This window comes from Psammomys obesus, unplaced genomic scaffold, assembly GCF_907164565.1.
Source record: "Psammomys obesus unplaced genomic scaffold, mPsaObe1.curated_primary_1811, whole genome shotgun sequence".
Lineage (NCBI taxonomy): Eukaryota > Metazoa > Chordata > Mammalia > Rodentia > Muridae > Psammomys > Psammomys obesus.
Window position 1 is genome coordinate 2,287,376 of NW_026596088.1, and position 20,395 is coordinate 2,307,770.

Consider the following 20,395-nt stretch of genomic DNA (forward strand, 5'->3'; position numbering starts at 1 on the left):
TAAGAGAAAGCAGGCTGGGCAAGCCATGGAAGCAAGGCCATAAGCAGCACTCCTTGGCTTCTGTATCAGCTCCTGCCTCGAGGTTCCTGTCCTGACAGTCTTCAATGATACAGAAGAGTAAGGGAAATACTCCTTTTCCACCCCAAGTTACTTTTGGTTATGGTGTTTCATCACAGCAACAGAAACCCTAACCCAGACACTGATGTTGTCTATCTCTGAAGTTTTCAGCAATGCGAGACTGCAATCCCCCTTTTTGGATGAAGCTAGTGTAAGGACTTCTACAACTTATGCAGGGCCCAGGGCCCACAGACCATGGATCCTAGTAAAGTTGAAGCCACTGGCTTTTGTCAGACCTAAATGACCAGAGATCTAAAGCACAGAGGGGAGGAAGCGTCCTCATGTCAGGATGGCAGCAGGATCGGGACCATGTGGTTGTTGCCCACTGTCAGGTAACTGCTTTCACCCTGGAGAAATCTTTCCTGATAGACACTTGCAGGCACCACCTTTCCTTAGACTGCACCATTCCCTGTTCTAATCCCATTCTATATTCCACACACTGACTTTTCCAAGTGGAGGGAGGGGGGAAGCGTTAAAGGCAATTTCATGCCTCAGATCTGAGGATAGAAGAGACTTTGATGATGCTCTGTACAAGGGCACATTGCTTATCCAAAACAGACTCTTTCTGCTCAGAAATTGCAGCTCTCTGAGGGGTTTTTTTCCTAGAGTTTAATCTTGTGCTGGGAGCTAAGCTGATACCAGAAAGGTTTTAGACATGTCAATCTCCGTCCTGGCGTTTTATCAGAAATTGATTCTCTTTGCTGTTTGGCATGTGAGTCGTGCCCTTGCTCTTGTTCAACTAGGGTTTTGGGGGCTGGGTTTGTAGATCTATCTCCTGCAGCTCCCAGAGGTTTCGGGGCTTCTGGGATTCAGAGGTAAGGTAAGTCCTACAGGAAGGATTATGGCTGCACTCTGATGGCACTACAAACACTGGGCTCGTCTGTGTTCAGCTCTCTCCTGAAAGACTTCTACTGTCTCTTGGCTTTGAAACAATTTTTCACATTTGCTCTTATTTATTTACTTACTTCTGTATTTATTTGTGTGTGTGTTTATGTGTTTATACATTCTGTGTAGGTCACTGAACAACTTGTGGCACTCTGTCCTCTCTACCATGTGGGTCCCAGAGATTGAACTCAGGCCACTAAGACAGAGAAGTGCCTATACCCATCTTGCCAGCCTGGCCTTCTTGGCTTTAAAGGCATTTGCTTTCCAAACATGCTCCTTTGCTCCTGCAAGCCCTAAATTACAATCTTAAATATCTGTGGCGTTCCTGAGACGTACAAGACTCCTACAATACTTACTAATAACCCCATGGCACCAGTTCTATATTACCCCTACCCTGGAGAGGGATGTGGAGTCCTAGAGCTGGACCTGGGGCACTCACTGCAGTGGTTATAGCTTCCTACCTTACTGCATGACTTGCTTGCCCTGTTTAAAGCCCCAACGTGCCATGACTAGGGGACTGCTGAACAATTTCTCAAAACCTACAGAGAATGGGACCTCACAGTGCAGAAAGACAGACAATGCTAATTTCACACTGGAAATGCATTTGGCAGTTGAATCCAAAATGGATTTTATTCTTCTTTGCCCAGAAATAAGCACTAAAAGGTTTCATTCCCATAAAAGTGCATATTTGGAAAGTCGACTGTCACAGCAGGCTCTAGTGATGCAGCATGCATTCTGCTTGGTCCCTTGTTCCTTTCCTTTTCAAGTGCTTTCTCCTTTTCCTCCTCCTCCTCCTTTTTCTTCTTTTTATGCTACTGATCAAAACTGGAGTCTTGCACATGCTAGGCAAGCACACTTTTTAGCACTAAGCCTCAGCCTGAGTCTAAACATGTTTTTGTTGTTGGTGGTAGTTCGTTGGCTTTTGTTTTGTTTTGAAAAAAAAGAAAACAGGGTTTCTCTGTGTAGCCTTAGCTATCCCGGACTAGTTTTGTAGACTAGGCTGGCGTCAAACTCACATTGATCCACCTGCCTCTGCATCCCTGAGTGCTGGGATTAAAGGCATGTACCACCATGGCCAGCCTAAACATGTTTTCTTCCAAAGACAAGATCTTATACATATGAGAGAGGATGGACAGCTCTTAATCACCCAGAAGGCCAAGATGCCAGGATACTGAGACTTAAGTCAGGGAAGGAAGGATGTGTGTGCTGCTGGATGGTTGGTGTACTGGAAACTACCACAATTGCAGCTCTCACTGAGCTAAGGGTTAGATGGCTCTCAAAAGGGAGCTTCTAGACACACCTGCAAGTCCTCAAGCAAGCTGCCCTGCTGCCATCCACAATGAGACAAGTAGCCTGGGAAACTTGGAGTGGTCCATAAGGCTCAATACAAGCGCTGCTGCCAAAGTCAACACACTTGATTCAGGCCAACACTCTAGAGGTGGTCCGCAACCAAGAACTCTGCCGTTCTTAAGCACTAATAGAAGATGGACTGGACACATTGCCTTCAATAAAGCATAAAGAATTTGATCCATTGATTCTAGTCTAAGGAATTGACCTTTGGCTATTTTTGCACATGTGCAGCAAATTCCTGCTCTAGATTATTCCTTCAGATATTTTTAATGGCTCTCCTCTAGCCCAGCAAGATATCCAAAAGAAAGAAGACCATGGGGAAGAAGGTGGCCCTAGGCCCCACTGTCAAAGAGACAGGAGGCCAAAAAAAAGTTAAATCCTTTGTTTGAGAAAAGGCCCAAGAACTTTGGCATTGGACAGGATATCCAGCCCAAAAGAGATCTCACACGCCTTGTCAAATGGCCCCGCTACGTTAGGCTGCAGTGGCAAAGGACCATCCTCTATAAGCAGCTCAGAATCCCTCCTGCCATTAACCAGTTCACTCAAGACCCCAGACTGGCAAACAGCTACCCAGCTGCTTCAGCTTGCCCACAAGTACAGGCCAGAGACAAAACAGGAGAAACAAGGGCTGCTGGCCCATGCTGAGAAGAAAGCTGCTGGGAAAGGAGACATCTCAACTAAGAGACCACCTGTCCTTTGAGCAGGGGTCAGTACAGTCACCACCTTAGTGGAGAACAAGAAGCCTCAGATGGTGGTAACTGCCCATGATGTAGACCCCATTGAGCTGGTGGTTTTCTAGCCTGACCTGTGTGGAAAGATGGGGGCCCTTACTACATCATCAAGGGAAAGGCCAGGCTGGGGTAGCTGGTCCACAGGAAGACTGGCACCACTGTTGCCTTCACGCAGGTTAACTCAGAAGACGAGGGTGCTATGGCTAAGCTGGTGGAAGCTGTTGGGACCAATTACAATGACAGACACAATGAAATCCACCGCCACTGGGGGGGCAACGTCCCGGGTTCTAAACCTATGGCTCGTATTGCCAAGCTGGAAAAGGCAAAGGCTAAAGAACTCGCCACTAAACTGGGTTAAATGTACACTGCTAAGTTCTCGGTACCTGAATATAATTACAAAACTTTTTTAAAAGATACTTTTAATGTAGTAGGAGACCATTAATAGCCTAGACTGTCACTGGTGGGAACTAGTAGTACATTCACCCAAATCCAATCTGAGCTAACATGCAATGTGCAGACTGTATGGACCCCACTTGGTATGTTAGCCATGCTTTCTGTGCATATGTGAATGTGCTGCAGGGAGCTTCTGCAGCACCTACTGGGACAGTGTTGCTTTCCAGACCTAAGAAAATGAAACACATTTATCTCTAAAGTTTTCAGACAGAGGATCATGTTGTAGTACTTCTGTGGTGAAAAAGAAAGACGCCATAAAAAGAACAAAAGCAGTCTACATGCCCTGCTACAGGGTGTCTTCCAAGACAGGTCAGGTGTGAAAAGCAAGAAGGTAGGAGGGAGAGAGAAGGGGTAGGGAAGGAGAGAGAGAGAGAGACCTGTTGGAGTTGGGAATTAGTGCAGATGCTGGAGGCCCTGGGAATGATCCACAACACCACAATTTAAAAGAAGAGAGACATTCTTCACTGATAGACTGTTACCTGGAAGTGTAAGCTGAAATAAACCCTTTCCTCCCCTAAGAACAAACAAACAACACAAAGCAAAGCAACAGGAGAAACCACACACACTATTGTGTTACTAAAGGCTGGGTATATGGTCCCCTAAAAAAGTCCTTTTCCCAAGGTTGGACATTTAGACAAAAGCCCTCAATTCCCCAGGGACTTGAAGAAAGTTCCTGCTTATTTCTGGCAAGAGAAACATGTGGCTCTCCATTAACTTATGGCTATGGTACCTTTCAACTTGTTAAGGTCAAATGCTAGCCTCTAGGCTCCCTCAACCCCAGCACACAAGCCCCACCCCAACTCACAAGACCTCTTTCTCCCATTCCCATTTGACCCTGGAAATATTTCTCTGTCCCTTCTCGTTGCCTTGGCCTTGGCAATTTGGAATAAAAGTTTTCCCTTTTCACCCACAGAAGATCTATTTTGGTTTCTTTACTGTGCCCATTTTCACTAGGGAGATGGTTCAATTATTATTGTGCTTACCTTGCAGGCCCAAGGACCAGGATCTAAGTTCAATCCCTAGAACCTGATTTTTTTTTTTTTTTTTAATTAGACAGTCAGGTATGTTAGCACAGATTTGCAACCCCAGTGCTGGGCAGGTGACAGGCAGCTACCTGGTACTCTTTGACCTATTTAGTGGACTCCAGAACTATGAGAGACTGAACCCCAAAAAAAGAACAAAATGATGGACAGCACCTGAGGAGCATCACCCAAGATATCATCTGACATGCAAGCACATGCACACACAGCTCCCACGTGCACACAAAACCACCAAGAAGAGAGAGTAGGTGGACAGGAACAGGACATCTTTGACTACTTAGTTGGAAGGACACATTAGTGTTCATTTCCTGGAAAGGGAACTTCTGAACTGCTATCAGGAGCATAGTAAACCTTTAACTATTTCTTTTTTATTGCTGTGCTGAGATTGAACTCAGGCACATAAGGTAAGTGCTCTTCATGAGCTGCATCCCCAGCTTCCTCTCCAAAATATCTCCAGCACTGATTGGATGACTGGTCCCGCTCTCCGCTGCCCTCTGAATAGGGCTCCTAGATAGGAACAGTGACTCCAAAAGCATCAAGAGAGCAATGAGTGGAAGTGGGAGCCTGCTCTTGGTGGTACACTGAAGTGATAGAGGGGGCTAGTTCCTGAGATCCAGGTCTCTCCTACTTTGCCTGGGAAAAGAAGGAAGCTTCTTTAATCTTGCACCCAGAGGAAGCAGAGGAATGGTGTGTGAGCGTGTGCATGCACGCACAAGCAGGCAAGATTCAGGTCTATAAATGGGAGAGTTAAATGGCTTTTCCTGTTCTTTACAAAGGAGCACACAGGTGACTGGTTTTTAGAATCTCCAGGCAACTGCAGTCCATTATCACAAGAGGCTCATGGAGGGGTTAAGAGTGGAGGCCCAAGAGGTAGCCTAAAAAGGGCTCATTTACCTGGGGACACTATCCAGGAAGTAGGAAGGCTAGAGTCCATCTAAAGCCTCACCTGAGCCAGAAAAGCCACCACAGGAAGAAGTGTAACTGTGGGCTTTCTCCCTGTTGACATATACACAGCGGACAGCCAAACATTCATGGGACACTATGGAGCAACTGTCCCTGGAACTGAACTACGTAGACGCACTACATACTAGCTCTCCTTGGATAGCATTGTCGAAAAAAGTGAGAGGACTCAAGGGACCAGAGGTCACCTGCCCCACTATGAGATCTACATGACTCTGAAACCTACACTGTGGCCCTCAGTGTACATGGAGGCCCTAATGCAGAGAGCTGCAGGGGTTCCCTCGCAGCAGGGGGACACGTCCCCATTACCATGTGCCCTGGTCAGCAGTGTGCACACTCAGAGATGGGAGGGTTAGACTAGATGGTGAACAAAAACGACTGTCTCCTCTGGAATTTTCTCTCACTTTTTTCTTAAGCACTGTATGACAAATTTGCTTCCTAATGATTTTTGAGTGAACTACAATGGCCACAATTTCAAAATCATTAATAATTCATGACCAGAGGCCATAAACACTACATAATCTCTACAGGCAGGAACCATGAATACTTGTTAGAGGCAAGGCCAAGAATATTTTTAGCAACTGAACTGAAGTATTTATAGCTGCAAAGCAACCATCAAGGGACATTTCAGAACCAACTGTGGCACCCGGCACCTCTTCCAGGCAGCTTTTCCTTCCTTTGGAGCCTGGTGGCTTTATATGGGTACTTCTGGGTTGCCCATCATTCCCCCTCTGGACCTGTGTCTGTGGTATCTAGAGCCAGTGGTGGCTGAGGGGCTGGGTGCCAGGCAGACTGTACACAGTACACAGGGAGCCTATCATCAGCAGGCTCGGCTGCCTCACACTCTGGAAACTCATTCTCATCCTCAGCTGCACGTGGGCACTGCAGTTAACACACTGGGATGTCTGGATCCACACCCAGAGCATGATTAACTAGTCTGAGGAGACCTAGCAGAAGAGCTGAAAACTGGCAGTTAGGCCAGGTGCTTTGAACAACCCTGTAATCCCAGCGCTCTAGAGGCAGAGGTGGGAGGAGCTCAGGTTCAAGGGCTGGAGAGATGTTTTAGTGAATAAAACAAACATTTGCCTCACAAGTGTGAAGACAAGAATTCTGATTCCCCAGAGCCAACACAAAAGCCTGGCAGGGGTAGCAACCACCTATGTAATTCCAGCACCTGGGAGGCAGGGACAGAGGATCCCTGGGGCATGCTGGCTAGCTAGACTAGAAGAAATAGGCAAACTCAGAGTTCAGGGAGAGACCCTGTTTTTATAAAGGAATGATGATAACAGTCGAGTAATACATTCAACTTTAACTTTGGGCCTCTCCACATGTGCACCGGCATACACCCACCCATATGCACACACAAACACACACACACACACACATAGGAGAAAGAAAGAAAGAAAAGGAAAAGAGAGGGGGTGGGAGAGAGGAAGGGAGAGAGAGAACTGCAATAGGACATGAGTCAAACAGCACTACTGTTTGAAGGTGGCCTGGGTTGAAGGCGGCCTGGCAAGCTCACTGGGACCCACACATACCCCTCACTGTGTCAGCTCATGACCCCACACAGGTAGAGTCACCATCTGACCCAGGCAGAAACTGCATTTTCCCTCTCTGAGGAGGGAGTAGCCCCACAGAACTTCAGTGAGGAAGAAACATGGCACGTGTGCCCAGCTGACTGTTCCAACCAACCCTAACAAAGAGAATTCCTGTCTTTGCCTTACCTTTCATGTGACATTGCTCGATCAAAGGCTAGCAATCTGCATAAGGCACACAGTGCCACCAAGTAGTGAGGAAAGGGGTACAGAGAGGCAGGATGGAGAGGGACCAGGGAGCGAGTTCCCAAAGCAGCAATGTGCTATTAGCTTTGTTCTTGGTTTTTCTAAACAAACCAGAAGCCTGTTGAGACAGTCAGTCGGCACTCTCTTTTTCAGAGGGCCTGAAGCCATCTTAAATATCTTTCAGAATTAAACCTGGGCATTGAGATAAACAGCTTCATGTTTTGTTTTTCACTTCAAGCACTTTTTAGAAGAGAAATGATCTGAAAAGCTCTCAGGCAATTGGCACAATGGAGCTGCTGGGAAAGTGGTAATTAGGAGGTTCTGTTGCTAAGAGAGGGCAGAGGAAGAAAGAACAGGAAGCTCACTTTATTCCTTACATCCCCGCCCTTTTCCTCTCTCAGGGACATGGGACTTGATCAAGAAGCCCGATGGTAACATATGGTCCTTATGCCACTTCCTGCCTACCTGAGCTTTAAAGGTCTTCTGTTTTCTTTATTCATGTCTCTCCAACTTTGACTATGTTGTTTCCTCAGACTAAAAAACCCCTACTCATTCTTTAAGAGGCAGCCTGACTATCACCTTTTCTGCAAAGACTTCTTTCTTTTCATGTTTCTTTAGACAAGGTCTTGCTATACATGCTAGGCTGACCTTGAACATCATTCCTCAGCCTTTCAAGATTTTAGGCCTATCCACATAGTTCTTAAAAAGCCTGCCTTTCTTCTTTCTTCCTTCCTTCTTTTCTTAAGATTAATTTTATTTAAGATTTATTTATTTAACTGTGTGTATGTGTGTGCCTGTTTGGGAATGTGTATATGAGTGCAGGCATCGGTGGACACCAGGGTAGAGTGTCAGATTTGGAGCTAGAGTGGTTGTGAGCCACCCTATGTAGATGCTGGGAACCCAATTCTGGTTCTCTGGAAGATCAATGCTCACGCTTAACTGCTGATCCCATCTCTCTGGCCCAGCAAAGCCTTTCTTGATACTGCAGACAGGGTTAGGGAATGTGGTTTCTGCCCTGCAATCCCATTTTCTCTACCCTATAATGGTAGTGCAATGGTCAAGGGGTACTTGTCTTCCAAGTACACACCACAAATAACAACTTTTGTCACACCATCCTTTAGTCCTGAGCAAATAAATAGGCTCAGTTTTCAAGAATGGTCAAGTACTGTGTGAGTCCTTGGGCTCAGCCATTAAAGGCTAGGCTCACAACCAAAAGACAAGAAGTGAGACCTGGTCTCCAGGGTGGTGGCACACTTGTAATTCCAGAACTTAAGAGCAGGAGAGTCTCCAGTGTAAGGCCAGCCTGGGCTATATTTCAAGTTCTAGACTATTTGTCTATCTGGGCTAAGAGCTCCTGTCTTAGGAAAAAAAAAAAAGCCTATTTCCCTACCCCTTTCCCCTCTTTCTTTTTCCCTACCTTTAAACCTGGCCTGCCCTATGGCTTGCTCCTAGACTCAGCTGAGCTTGAAAAACAACCTTTTATTCTTAGAAGTGACAGAAGTGACCCCGTACCCTTTGGAAACCCAAGACTCAGGAGGTTTTGCAGCTGGCACCCTGTCCTCTTAGCCCCACTGAGCAAACTTGATTGGCTTGCTGGAGGAGACAGCATGTGGAGAATGAGGTACCTTGACTGGTACCCAGCAGGCTCCACAGACACAAGTGAGCCGTACTGAGAGCAGGGAGCCTGGCCTGTCAGCAAAAACCCAAAGGAGGCCAGGCTGCTGACTATAGACTCAGGAACCAAGAGTACAGCTGCTGTTCTAAGCAGATGAAACCTGGAGTGAGTGTCACACCAAGACAGATGTGCTCCGAGAAAGAGCATTATTACAAGTGACAAGCAGTCAACAGTCCAGCTGCCAGTTCTCAGTTGGCCCAGGACTCAGGCCAGGAACGCTCTTCAAGAGAAAGGAGGAGGTGGTCACAGAATGCCTGTTCACCCTCTTGGTCTCTGGCTCTTGCAAATAGCAGTGGATGGAGTTACCTCTTTTCTCTCCCGAGAGCAGGACCGGCTTCTCTCCCCCTTCCGCAGGGCCTGACCTGTAGCAGTTCAAAAGCAGAAGCAGAGATTAAGGCTGCTTGGGAACAACTAGTTTATTACTGCAAAAGCTTTTTATTTGCAAACTGAAAAGACAGGACCAATCATAATGAGATGATTCTAAGAAAATGTAGCATGTTATTATAATGGGAAAATGGCACACTTTTGAAATGGACCAACGGCAAGGAAAATGGTAATTCACACACTCACAGTATTTGACTATAATGAACAAAGCTCCAGCCCTTTAATCTGGGCCATTATCTGCACTCTGAAAGGGCCGGGGGACTGTAGTTTTCCCTGTCGAATTGCATTTCTATTAGATTGTTTGGAATTACATAAAACGCCTTCCATAAAAAATGCCTTCTGCCGTGGGCATAGCCATAAACTTAGGTGGGTGCATTCTGAGGTGCTGCACCAAACCCCAGACTCACAGCTCAGGTGATGTGCAGAAGTGAATTAGCGGTAATCACATGCGCTTCACATAATGGACAATTTCAGAGAGAATCGTTGCTTTTCTCAAAACGCCTTAGACTAGCATTTGAAGGTATGTGTAAATTCAATAGACATCATCGCTTGCAAATGCATCCTTCCAAAAGCATGTTTTCACATGTTTAGGAGTAGGACCTGGATGGAAGAGGTAGGGCCTTGGCCTTTGCAAACTATATCCACACCTGGTTCTGGCCTGTGCTTTCTGCTTCGTGGTATGTGCCATGGAAACAGCCAAGGCCTCATAGGAGAATGCTACTAACAGAGCCACTACTGTTTTCATGCCTCCCCTGACACAATGAACCTCACACTGTGAGCCAAAGTTAAACCTTTCCTTCCTCAAGTTGTTGATTTCGGGTATTTTGTCTCAGCAACAAGAAAAGCGACCAAGATGCTGCGTGAAGCCCCATAAGCCTTTGTCTTTTCCTCTCGCCACAGTTCACTAGCCCTGGGGCAGCCGTGACCATATGTAACCCTATGCTCCAAGTCTCAGTATGTCATCCCAGAGATGACACCCAACCCAGGCACTGTTTTGGGAACACATAGAGAGGGTCTCAGGACGTCATCCCAGAGATGACGCCCAACCCAGGCACTTGTTTTGGGAACACATAGAGAAGGTCAAGGCAGGGCTAATCCTATTTGTGAGCTTTGACGCCATACATAGCCCTAGGTCACCTGCCCTGGGACTGACAGAAAGAGATGGCAGCATGCCAGGACAGCAGGGCATAACATGAAACTTCAGCATGCTTTGGGATCCATAGACACACCCTTGAAGCTTTTCTGACATTGTATGTTTCTCTTTCCACCTTAAGACAACAAACTATTTAGGATTCAGTAATCTTTAAGGAGCCTAGAATAAGACACTGTGACATGGAGTGTCCATGGTGGACAGACTAGGGAGATATACAGTGACAAGGTACTTGTCTAACATAGGCAAGGCTTCATCCCCGACACCACAAAAATGATGATGAGGGAGGGTTTATGTGAAGACGGGAGTTATATGGGAATTCTGTACATTCTACTTAATTTTGATGTGAATACAGAACTGCTTTTTTTAAAAAATAAATAAATAAATAAATAAATAAATAAATAAATAAATAAATAAATAAATAAAGTTTTTAGGCTGGAGAGATGTCTCAGGGGCTAAAAGCACATATTGCTAAGTTCAATTCCCAGCACCCATGCCAGGCAGCTTACAACCACCTATAACTCCAGGTTCAGGTGTTCAGACACCCTCTTCTGGCCTTCATAGGCACCAGTCCACCCATGCCCCTACCAAAGATAGTGTTTGCTAATTTATATACAAATCAAGGCAACCAAAAAAAAAAAAGAGCAGAGTCTAAGAATCAGGAGATCTAGTTATTGGGCTAATTTAATCATGGATTCATGATACCCAGTGTTATGGGATAGGACCTAGGGAGAACCCTTTGGCCACAGCTGCTTTGGCTGTCACCATGTGGATTCCAAGTAGATCCTTGGGATGTCCAGAAAGGATGATATAACAGGCAGTCTAGTCTGCCCACACAAAGCAGACCCACATGGGTCTGGGCCTGGAAGAGACTACAAGGCTGGAGGCCAGAGATGCCAAAAGACCAAGGTACGTACACAGAGGGACAGTGCTGGCCTAGGGCAAGGCAGGGGCAGGAGGGCTGTTAGAGCCAAGTGGAACAGCCTAAGTCTGGCAAGGCCCTTCCTTCGTCAGTCACACCAACCGAGGCTCTGCTCTGGGAGAACAGAGAACCCTGGAACCCTTGCTAAGCTCCAGGCTCTCTGGGGTGTAGCTGTCTCCTGATGGTGTTAAAGCTGGATGTGATGGCACATGCCTTTCATCTCAGCGCTTGGAAGGTAGAAGTAGGCAGATTACTGTGGGTTTAAGGCCAACTCCAGCCACATAGTGAGAATAAATAAAATGAAAGAAAGGTGAGTCAGTCAACCATCACTGGATTTGCTGTTCATCTCCTAAAATTCCGTTACAGGCTGGGGAATGGCCTAACAGCAGCAGAGTGCCTGTCTGGCTCATATAAGGCTCTGTGTTCCATCACCACACCACATCCACACACAAGGAAAACAAAATGAAGTTTCAACACACAGTTAAAACAAAACTTAAAGGTGGGCCACACACACAAACTTTAACTACTGGGTATTGAAGGCACATTTCTCTTCTGGAGTTAATTAGAAGTGTCTTTATTCATTAAAGTGGAAAATAATTTGCTTATCTTCCAGTGCAGATAATGCACTCTAATTATGAACATTTGCGTCTAACCTCCCTAGAAGCTGACTGGGTCCTTACACCCAGGAGCCTCTCTCTCTCCTGCAGGTAGCTCCATGATGACCACTTCTCGTCAAGAAGAGAAGGAACGTATTCAGATTCCTCCACACCTGCCTGCTGCATCTGGCATCTCAGATTGTCCTACCTGTAGCTCATTTATTCTCACAACAACCAAGAGAGAGAAGTGGGTAAAGGTGACATTAATATCAATCTCTACTGCCTACAAAATGGAAGGGGTGTTCCTCTGCAAGGTGACCTGCCTACATCAGCTCCAGAGCAATAAATAAGGCCAGATGTAAATGCTACGTGTGTGCTTTGCTTTAGAGGACAGATGTGTGCCTAGGGAAATGAAAAGAGACGTGAACCTGCTGAGCTTTTGTAAATAGAACACGTTTCCCCCCGTTTACGGCTTGAGACGAGCTTTATCTGCACTTAGGATTTATTGTCAGTGGTTAGGATCTGACACTTCAGTTTTACTTTGCTCTAGATGTACATAATATTCACTGCTACCATTTACTGGGAGCCATGTCTTCATCTGAAGTCATCAGGCAAGAGGAAAATCATGTCAAAATTACCCTTGAAAATGAGTTTATACCATTCACAATGGACAGGGCACAGCTTTTTAGACCCACTGCTGGGGACTAATGCACATGTGTAAAATCTGGTGCGTGTGGAAATATATAGTACATGATAAAAATACACATGCAAAGTATTTCTTTATTACACCCCTCATTAAGCTATCCCTAGTCAGCTGCTCCCTCTATTTTTCTCTAGTTAGGCAGGGGAAAGAGGTGAAGATACAGGCAAGAGAGTGGTTCTGCATTCATGGAAGGTCAGCACCTGGATGCCACAGTTCTGCTGTGCTAGCCACCTGTCTGCATCAGCTGTGTTCTTCCTGAACCCTCACAGACACTTTTGTTAGCCAGGGATCAGTAAACATCTTCTATAAAAGGCCATACAGAAAGCATTATTGACTATGTAATGCATAAGGTCTTAAGACTATAATATCTGGCACCGATACTTTGCCACTGTAAAGGAAAAGTAGCCATGTGTAATAGGCAATTAAACAGCGTAACTGTTCCAATAAATCTTTATTTTCAAAAGCAGGCAGCAGGCCAGAGTTGGCCAAAGGCTTGCTCTTTTATATTATTTTTATCGGTGCTGGAGATTGAATAATTCTTGCTTTAGAGAAATGCTTATTATTGTCATTGGTATAAACCAATGAAGTAAGGAGAGGCAAACTGCGGGTGAATGACTGAAAGGCTTACCAACTGTCATTAAAGTGTGCACTTAACTGTCGTCACCATCACCGTCACTGGCAGCATGATCACCATCACCATGGGTTGCTACTGTGGTCAGAGTTTAGCAGGTGCCAGGCACTAGGCTCCAAGCTGGGAACATGTATCAACTCACTGACACCTCCCAGTTGCTTAGGAAATTGACACTGCTATTATCCAGTGTCAGATAAGGCCGTGAGATCCAAAGAGGCTGGGACCTTGCTCAATATCACAAAGCCGGTGAGTAGGGCAGCCCCGGTGGTGGACTGCCTTAACCTCTATGTGTCACTGTCCCTCAGCCAGGTCATTAGGCCTAGTCTACGAACAAAGACAATACAGCAAAGTGTTGGGGAGGTGTGTGAGAGAAGAAGTCATTCTGTGATGCAGCATTTAATCTGTCTCGGGTTCCCAGAGCAATTAATAAGGAAATTAGAAGCAAATGGCTCCCTGGTGAAGCTGGCGTTCCCTTCCCACCAGATGGCTTCCTGAGAAGATCTGGAACAAATGCCAACCGTGGAGGGGCAGGCTTGGCATTCACTCTCCCTTCAGGGCTTTGGAGAAAAAAGGTGACTCGTGCAAATCCCACAGCACAGAAAGCCTGGGCCACAGAGTCCACCACAGGAACTAGAACAAAGGACTTGTTTGTCTCTAGGAGAGTGATGGTGCTTCCATGTTGTACCCAATGAGACCAACTTATTTTCTGTTGTCAAAGTATGATGGTTCATGTTGCACTTTCTGTGTGCTCATGCAATTTAATTTACACTAAAATTACCCTTCTCACCTAACAGCCTGAGAAAAATGAAAAGGATCTAAGAAAGGCCTTGCTGGGTGGAACACAGAATGGCTCAGCTCCTTTGGAGAGCATATTGGCAACATGCTCAGAAGCACAACGGCCATTTTCCCTTGGAGCTGGCAAGTCTTTACGGGAAACTTGCTGTGCAGTCCACAACTTCTACAAGCAGGAAGTGTGTGTGTGTGTGTGTGTGTGTGTGTGTGTGTGTGTAGAAATGGCTCAGTGACTGAGAGCACACAGTGTCCTTGCAGAGGACCTGAGTTTGGTTCCCAGCACCCATGTCAGGCAGCTCACAACTGCCTGGGAGGGAAACCCCAGGGGCTCTGACACCCTCTTCTGGCCTCTGAGGGCAGCTGCCTCAGTGGTGAACTACTGGATAAGCTTGGCAAGCCACAGGATAAAAAGCAACACTCAAAAGTTGAAAGAGGGTTGGAGCGCAGTGGTGGAGTGCTTGCCTTGCATGCATAAAGCCTAGAGTTCAATGGTCAGTACTGAAAATAAAAGTGACTAGAAAACATAATTAAGTAAAAAGTAAACAAACAGACAACAGCTGGGAGAGTGTACAAGTTCCAGATGATCTATTCTATACTCCTCTAAGATGGCCACAGCTAACAAGCAACTGAGGGACAGCTCAGTAGGTAAAAGCACTGGCTGTTTGTGAGAGGACTTGGATTCAGTTCCCAGCATCCAACTGTCTGTAACTCCAGGTCTAGGGAAGCTGATGGCCTCTTCTGGCTTCTGTGGGTACTGCATACATGTGGTGCTCAGATATACATGCAGATAAAACACTTATAAAACAAAAGCAAACAAATCCTTTAAGGAGAGGGAGGGGGAAAAGAGGGGGAGAAAGGAGGGATAGAAGGATGGAGGGAGGAAAGAAAAGAAAGTATGAGCTGTGGAGATGGCTCAGGGATTAAATGGAGTTTGGTCCCTTGAACCTGCACAAGTGCCAGGTGAGCATGGAAGGCCTCTTCTAGCCTCAGAAGGCAGAAACGGGGGGGGGGGGGGAGGTCCACAGAGCAAGCTGCTAGTGACACCAGCTACATCAGCAAGCCCAGGGATATACTGAGAGACCCTGTCTCATAGAATAAGGCAGAAGAGTCGGAATGATTCTCAACATCAACTTTGGAACTCCACATACACAGGCAACCCCACACACACACACCACACACACATAACACACATACGCTGTGCCCACACAAATATAAACATGCACATACACATATAAAAATACAAATAAAAAATAAAAATTCAGAAAAACATAACACATGAGAAGTGCTAAAGGCTTTCTCATGGGAAGCCTGTGAGGGCTTAGAGGGAGTCTGTTGAGGACATGGAGCAGCTCCGTGAACTTCTTGCCTGGAAGCTTGCTAGAAGAACAACACATTTGTAGAAGGACAAATCTCTCAAGAGATCACTCTGGTGTGGTATGCACAGAGATAAGAATGAAGGGATGACAAAATACACTAACAACAGTTTCTTAGCTAACCCTACGGTAATCTTGCACTAATTTGAGGGCAAAGGTTTTATGGAATGGCTAGGGAAGATAAGGAAGGGAAATAGGAAAGGATTAAAGAAGGCCAGTCAAGACCTGTCCCATCGTGGCTGAAGATCTTTCACCAGCACTGAGCCTCCCATCACTGTGGCTTTTGAAATTCTACACTTTCAACTATAAAGCTCTAGGTCAAAAAAAGTAAAATGACTTGCCCAAAGTCCCAGAGCAAGGAAGGGAATCTGATAAGTGTGGTGTCAGCATAGTCCTCAAGAGCCAGTGTCATTTACCCATGCCCCACGTACCCTCTGCCCCACTTCAACTTCCTGCAAGCCTTTGAACCCTGATTCTGGCTTCCACCTACTGCACGGTAAACAAACACATAACAGTTACAGGGGTAAAGCAGCTGCATGGCAGATTAAAACAGTGGTCAGGGGGGGATGGTGCACACCTGCACTCGGGAGGCGGAGGCAGGCAGATCTCTGTGAGCTAGAGGACAGTCTGGTCTACAAAGCTGCTCCAGTATAGCCAAGGCTGAAACAGAGAAAACCAATCTCAAAAAAACAAAACCAAACCCCAGTGTGGAGAGCTGTCCTTCGTGCTTAGCTCCAACCACTGATTCCTATGTAAGAATGTGGGCCTTCTCTTGCTAGCTTTATTACTGTTGTTGTTATTAAAGACTCTGTAACCCAGGCTGACCTTGAACTCTGTGCAGTCCTCCTGCCACGGCCTCCCCAAGCACTGAGATTACAGGTGTGCACTACCACACCTGGCTTGCTTTGTCAGTTTTTATTTTCCCAGAGAAGTTGTTTGGTTTTGCTGTTGTTGTTGTTGTTCCTTTTTGGTATTTTTCCAGACAGTGTTTCTCTGTGTAGCCCTGGCTGACCTGGACTTGCTTTGTAGACCAGGCTGGCCTTGAACTCATAGCAATCCTCCCGCCACTGCCTCCCAGAGCGCTCCCAGGGAAGTTATTAATTCAGTGTTTTGATTTTTAAATACTGCCAAATCTGTTATTGTTACTATTATTATTATTATTGAGATAGGGTTTCTCTGTGTAACAACCCTTGCTATCCTGGAACTTACTTTATCGACCAGGCTGGCCTTGAACTTAAAGAGATATGCCTGCCTCCTAAGTTTAATAATTATTTTACTACATTTATTTTCCACGTGTGTGTGTGTGGGGGGGGGGGGGGGCTAATCCAGAAGTTAGAGAACACGTGGAAACTGGTTTTCTCCTTTTATCATGTGGGTTCCAGGGGTCAAACTCAGGTCCTCGGGTTTGGTGACAATCATTTTTACCCACTGAGCCATCCCATTGGCCTGATCAATGTCTTTACTTTCCAATCTAATAGGTAACTGCTGTGGTTTGAGTGAGATTGGCCCCCACGGGCTCAGACAGTTGAACGCTTAGTCTCTAGGGAGAGACACCGCTTGAAAAGGATTGAGAGGTACGGTGTTCTTGGAGGAAGCGAGTCACTGCAGGTGGGCTTGGGCTCTCTCTCTTCCGCTTATGGATCACGATATAAGCTCTCTGAACCCCATGCCTGCCTACCTGCCGCCATGTCTTCTGCCATGATGGCCATAGACTGAGCCTCTGAAACTCTAAGTGAGCCCCCAATTAAATGCTTTCTTTGTAAGTTGCCATAGTCGTGGCGTCTCTTCCAGCAATACAACAGTGACTAGCAGCAAACAGGGAAATCACTTCTTTCCCAGTTGCAGTCAGCCCCTCCCATCTACAGGCCCACCTGTGGGGATCCAATAAACAGCAAAGGGAGACTTTGTGGGGAAGCCCCTTACCACGTGCCACACTTCTCTTGTCATTGTCTTCTAAACACTGCATGAACTGCTCTCACAGTGTTCACAGCACACTGTGTTACAGCCCACTGGAGGTGCTGTGACTGCAGTGGGGCCACAGGAAACAAAAGAAAAGGGACTTCACCACTGGGTCCCAAAGCAAGGTCCTGTAGATACGCAGGGACAACATTTCTTTACTTCTAAGCCCTAGAGCCCCTTTTGAGACTTAAGGATCTGCCAGCAATCCACTAGACAAAAGCAGGAGCCACGTTAAAAGCTCCCTTTGCTTCCATGCACCCCCAGATAGAGCTGGGCCTTTAAGCTACTCTCCATTCTGAAAGCCTGAAACCATATTCCTGTTGCTGTTCCTTTGCATTTTCCTTGTAACTAGAATTCCCAGGGCCCAGTTTACTGCCAAATTACCTGAGATAAACAAGTCATGCTAAGACCCTCCTCTCCCTTCCAAATCTAAATCACAGCTGGCAGCTGGAAGTGGTTATTTATAACCTGCCCAGAATTCTTTGCACCAGCTTGCAGCCTCACACCCAGATGTCTAAGAGCAGGACAAGGAAGCACAGCGGCTGAGACTACCAGCCCTGAGTGGCAGGGCTTACCTGTCAAGGGGTCTGATCAGTCACAGTTCCACTGAAGTTCACTGTCAGGGGCAAGAAAGAGTATGTAGAAACCTAGGAACTTATAAACCTATAAACTGGGAGGTTTGTATCCCTTGGGTCAGATCTACTGACATTCAGGGATCCTGGCTTGTTCTGAAGAACCCTGGCACCCACATATACCCCAGACTTATTCAATCTTCTCCACTGTCCCTCTTCTAACCCCTGGACTCCCTCCACCCCCCTGCCATATAGGATCTCACTCTGTAGCCCAAGCTGGACTCAAACTCACAGTCCTCATGCCTCGGCTTCCTGAATGCTGGGGTTCCGGGTGTTCACCATCATACCCAGCTCCCAGCCTCCATTCCTGCCCAGATTTTCCAGTAGCGGCTCAGCAGAAGCTCAGGGCCAGCAAGATGGCTCAGCAGGAAAGGAACTTGCTGCCAAACCTGAAGAACTGAGTTCTAATCCTAGGACCCACATGGTACAAAGAGAATGACTCCCACAACCTTATCCTCACACCTCCATGAACACCTGTACACACATACACACACAAACACACATGGGGGGTGGGGGAGGGACATGGGCACAACACATGGTAGAAAGAGAATGACTCCTACAACTTATCCTCTGACCTCCATATACACAAGTACACACACAGGCACATGCACACACACACACACACACACACACACACACACAAATGGTAGAAAGACAATGATTCTCACAGCTTATCCTCTGACCTCCATGGACACACACACACACATATATGCATACATGCACAAATAGAATAAAAATCTAAAAACAACAACAGAAGCTCAGAGGTGGGGCCCTTGTTTAACAGGTGCAAGGTCCTGGGTTCCAGCCTCAGCCTCAGACAGAAAACCACAACAGACAAATTTGTAAAGAGACCATTATCACTCATCAGCTTACCTTCTGTTCCCTGTGTGGAGCAGACAACCCAAACCATGCTCTGATTGAACAGGTTCTGCATGGACCTGCCTGGGGCATCTCAGATCCCCTGAGCTCTCACTCCTGTCCTCTCATAATCTTTATTTTGCTCCGTGCATCCCAGACTCCTCTACGGCCCTCTTTCATTCCCTGAGTCTGGGCCATTTGGCTCCTGGGCCTTACTCAGCTCCTCCTTATCAAATAGCTTTCAGCTCAAAGGGATACGACTCCTCTAGTGAAATCATCCTCAGGCCTCCTACCATAATCTTCCACGAGCACTGTTTGTTTTTTGAGACAAGGTCTTAACCATGAAGCAGGCCTAGAACTTGTTAAGTAGACTAGGCTGGCCTTGAGCTCACAGAGATCTACCTGTCTCTGCCTCTTGAGAGGCAAAAGGCACACATCACCACACTTGGCTACCCTCCCTTTGCTTCTCCTGTGTGCATGGTCTGTCTCTTCCACCAAGGCTTCCACAGGGCTTTATGAAAACTCAATTCTCTACACTTGAAATGGTGCCTAGCCAGTAGTTGGCATCAGCAGATGTTTCTGGGACGAATGGACAGTGCTGGGAAGGGCATGATCATCTTCTATGAGAAGTGATTTCTGGACCTGACCGGTTCCCAATCATCCTGCCTACCTCCCACCACTTTCTGGTGTAGTGAAACAGTATGATTGAATATGTTTGAGACACCTTTGGAAACCACTGGGAAACAAGTAAGGTAAGTAAAAACCACAGTTCTGTAACATAACGAGTGGCTTCTGTGAAAACAGAATTCCCAAACTGAAATGGATTTTGGTCTATGTGAGTCATATAAATTACGGAATCCATTCTCCTTCCACAACCCAGCTGCCTCTTCCAGCCCTGCGCTTGCCACACAAGACAAGGTGACTCCCAAATGACCTATGCAACTGCCTTGAAAAGTGCATGGACCCCTAAAGAACCCTGATGAAAAGGTGCATGCCTTCCCCAGACCTTTTTCAGGGGACTTTGTTTTGATTTGGTTTAGTCTGTGGAGACAGGGTCTCTTTATGAAGCCCAGCTGGCTTTGAAATGACAATCCTCCTGCCTCAGCTGATTTTACTGACCATCTACTGAACGTCCAGCATCCCTCTTTATCCCTACAAATAAGGAGAAGAGGTGCTGTGGGATGGAGGAGCTAGCTCATTTTTTTATATCAGAATTTTCACACACATCCCCAGTTCAATCCACAAGCTCGGTCCTACTTCCTCCACCATAGAGGGAGGAGAGGCCTGACTCCCTTTTATGGGTTTTCATAGCTTGCTTCTGCAGGCTTAAAACAAAAGAGGCAGAGGCAGAGTTCATAAAAAGGCGATATCTAGGGAAAGAGTAGGGGAGCCGAGCTGAAACA

The 20,395-nt window shown here is 46.4% G+C and overlaps 1 protein-coding gene and 1 pseudogene across 4 annotated transcripts in view; one reads left to right on the forward strand and one right to left on the reverse strand.

Annotated features, from left to right (window-relative positions):
* Positions 1-20,395, reverse strand: part of Katnip (katanin interacting protein) — a 168,825-nt gene that overhangs the window by 137,946 nt on the left and 10,484 nt on the right. For 3 of the 4 annotated variants that reach the window (XM_055627421.1, XM_055627424.1, XM_055627420.1), the window contains exon 2: positions 9,299-9,354. The exons of the other annotated variant lie outside the window; for it this stretch is intronic. In XM_055627421.1, the coding sequence (XP_055483396.1) occupies positions 9,299-9,354 (56 nt within the window). The remainder of the gene's footprint in view (positions 1-9,298; positions 9,355-20,395) is intronic. 4 annotated transcript variants of the gene reach the window in all.
* Positions 399-3,441, forward strand: LOC129691354 (60S ribosomal protein L7a-like; annotated as a pseudogene).